The sequence below is a fragment of the Cavia porcellus genome, unplaced genomic scaffold (assembly GCF_034190915.1).
Source record: "Cavia porcellus strain 051 isolate PalLab524CR breed Dunkin Hartley unplaced genomic scaffold, mCavPor4.1 scaffold_32, whole genome shotgun sequence".
Lineage (NCBI taxonomy): Eukaryota > Metazoa > Chordata > Mammalia > Rodentia > Caviidae > Cavia > Cavia porcellus.
The window spans coordinates 8,518,753-8,521,509 of record NW_026947515.1 but is presented as its reverse complement, the minus strand read 5'-3'; the positions used below and the strand labels follow the sequence as shown (position 1 = coordinate 8,521,509).

At 34.1% G+C, this 2,757-nt stretch overlaps 1 protein-coding gene across 1 annotated transcript; it reads right to left on the bottom strand.

Moving 5' to 3' along the window:
- Window positions 1-1,169: 1,169 nt before the first annotated feature.
- LOC134474502 (zinc finger protein 709-like) lies at window positions 1,170-2,105 on the bottom strand (the record flags this gene model as incomplete). Its single annotated transcript, XM_063242675.1, has 1 exon — window positions 1,170-2,105. A coding segment is annotated over one exon (936 nt), but the record flags the coding sequence as incomplete, so codon positions are not given.
- Window positions 2,106-2,757: the final 652 nt, after the last annotated feature.

Sequence of the window (2,757 nt, the reverse complement as noted above, 5' to 3'; positions counted from 1 at the left end):
AGATAGGCATATTAATAACTTTTTGTGGATCATTGAGGTGAACCGTGACAGTGTCATTATTTGAATATCACTTTGTATGCTTTAAATTTGTAACTTGAACAACTACTTCTAAGATGACAATATGATACTAATCTACTAGTGATTTCTTATTGTTTATTTTTCTGAAATTCTATATTATTTCTACACTTTTTTTCTCTTTAAATAAACAACATTACAATTCACCAGAAAATACAAAATTTAAGTTTTAAAGACAAAATATTAAGTACGGAGGCACTATCCATACTTGAAAGTGAAAAGCCCCATTTCAGTTTAGCATGTTTAATTACAAGATGCCATGTTGAAGCACAAAAACATCTAGATTAAAAAATCTAGAGAGGTACAAGTGATTAACTGAAAACCATACAACATGTGTACCTAAGGAGAGCCCCACATCAGATTTGTCATTTCTGGAATATTTGTGAAGAAATATTGACATCTAACTTCTGTATCGATTATTTCTTCAGGTCTCCTTGGGATTTTTAAAGTAAACTTAGATCTAAACTGTCTGAACAGTGATGCTTTTTCTATGTATTTAACAAGAAACATGGATTGCTATATTTCTCACATTGGTAATCCACATATCATCTCTGCCTAGTGAGCTCTTTCAGATATGTAACAATGACCAAGTATGCTGAGAGTATTCCCATAACACATAGGATTTATCTCTTGTGTGAGTTTTTTTCATGTATTTCCCTTACAATCTGGCTGTTGAAAGTGTCTCCACTTGCTTACATAGCCAGTGGTTCTTCCCAGTGTGAATTGTTTCATGTGTTTGGCAATGACTATATGCAGTAAAAGCTTTGCCACATTGTTATATGCATAGGCTTTCTCACCAGTGTGAAGTCATAGATGTATTTTACAAAATCCATGTGTGGTGAAAGCTTTCCCACATTCTTCACATACACACAGGGTTTCTCAACATGTAAATTTTATAATGTATTGTACAATGAGCATTTCTGCTGAAACCTTTCCCACATTCCTTACGTATGTAAGTTTTCTGCCCAGTGTGAAGATTTTCATGCATTATGCAATATGTACATGTGCTAAAACCATTCTCATGATGCCTATATACACTGGTTTTATATTGAATGTGAACTTTCATGTTTCTTACAACCTCCCTGTGTTTTAAAAGCTTTCCCACATTGCTTACACACATATGATTTCTCTCCAGTGTGAATTCTTTCATGAACCTTACAATTTGTACTTGTGTTAAAAGCTTTCCCACATTGCTTACATACATAGGGTTTCTCTCCAGTGTGAATTCTTTCATGTTTCTTACAGTATCCCCTTGTTTTAAAAGCTTTCCCACATTGCTTACATACATATGGTTTCACTCCAGTGTGAATTATTTCATGAACATTACAATTTACACGTGTGTTAAAAGCTTTCCCACATTGCTTACATACATATGGTTTCTCTCCAGTGTGAATTCTTTCATGTTCCTTACAACGTCCAGGTCTGGTAAAAGCTTTCCCACATTGCTTACATACATACAGTTTCTCTCCAGTGTGAATTCTTTCATGATTCTTACAATTTCCCTGTGTTTTAAAAGCTTTCCCACATTGCTTACACACATATGGTTTCTCTCCAGTGTGAATTCTTTCATGAACCTTACAATTTGTACGTGTGTTAAAAGCTTTCCCACATTGCGTACATGCATAGGGTTTCTCTCCAGTGTGAATTCTTTCATGTTTCTTACAGTATCCCCTTGTGTTAAAAGCTTTCCCACATTGCTTACATACATATGGTTTCTCTCCAGTGTGAATTCTTTCATGTCCCTTACAACGTCCAGGTCTGGTAAAAGCTTTCCCACATTGCTTACATACATACGGTTTCTCTCCAGTGTGAATACTTTCATGATTCTTACAATCTCCCTGTGTTTTAAAAGCTTTCCCACATTGCTTACATACATAGGGTTTCTCTCCAGTGTGAATTCTTTCATGAACCTTACAATTTGTACGTGTGTTAAAAGCTTTCCCACATTGTTTACATACATATGGTTTATCTCCACTTCGAATTCTTTCATGTTGTTTAAAACATTCAGGTCTGGTAAAAGCTTTCCCACATTGCTTACATACATAGGGTTTCTCTCTAGTGTGAATTCTTTCATGTTCCTTACAATTTCCAGTTTGCATGAAACCTTTTCCACATTGCTTACACACATAGGGTTTCTCTCCAGTGTGAATTCTTACATGAACCTTACAATATGCACGTGTTTTAAAAACTTTCCCACATTGTTTGCATACATATGGTTTCCCTCGACTGCAATATTTTTCATGGATCTGAACATCGTGGTGTGTTTCTGTTTCTTTCACATTCACATTACCTTCTGCAGTACAAAGGAATACTTCTTTATACTGCTTCCAAGTATGTTCATAAGATTCCCCTAGCTTGTCATTTCTGTAAAGAAAAAATCACATATAGGATTTATAACCATATTACTAAGCTTTTCTTGGAGAGTTGAACAAAACTGTTTACAGTCCCACTGTTTGAATCCCCACTTCATATGTTTCACTTTTGTATTTCATAACTATTTCTATGATCAGCATTTGTAATCATCATCTTGCAATTTCTTACTGTTTTTTTCACTTTGAAAGCAGTATTATTTCTACTTATTTTATCTTATTTAATCTTTCCTTATATTAAATTTAAAAAAAGAAAAATTCACAGTGAAATTGGTCTCCATTTAATAACTGCATTAATATCAAGTTCTGTTTT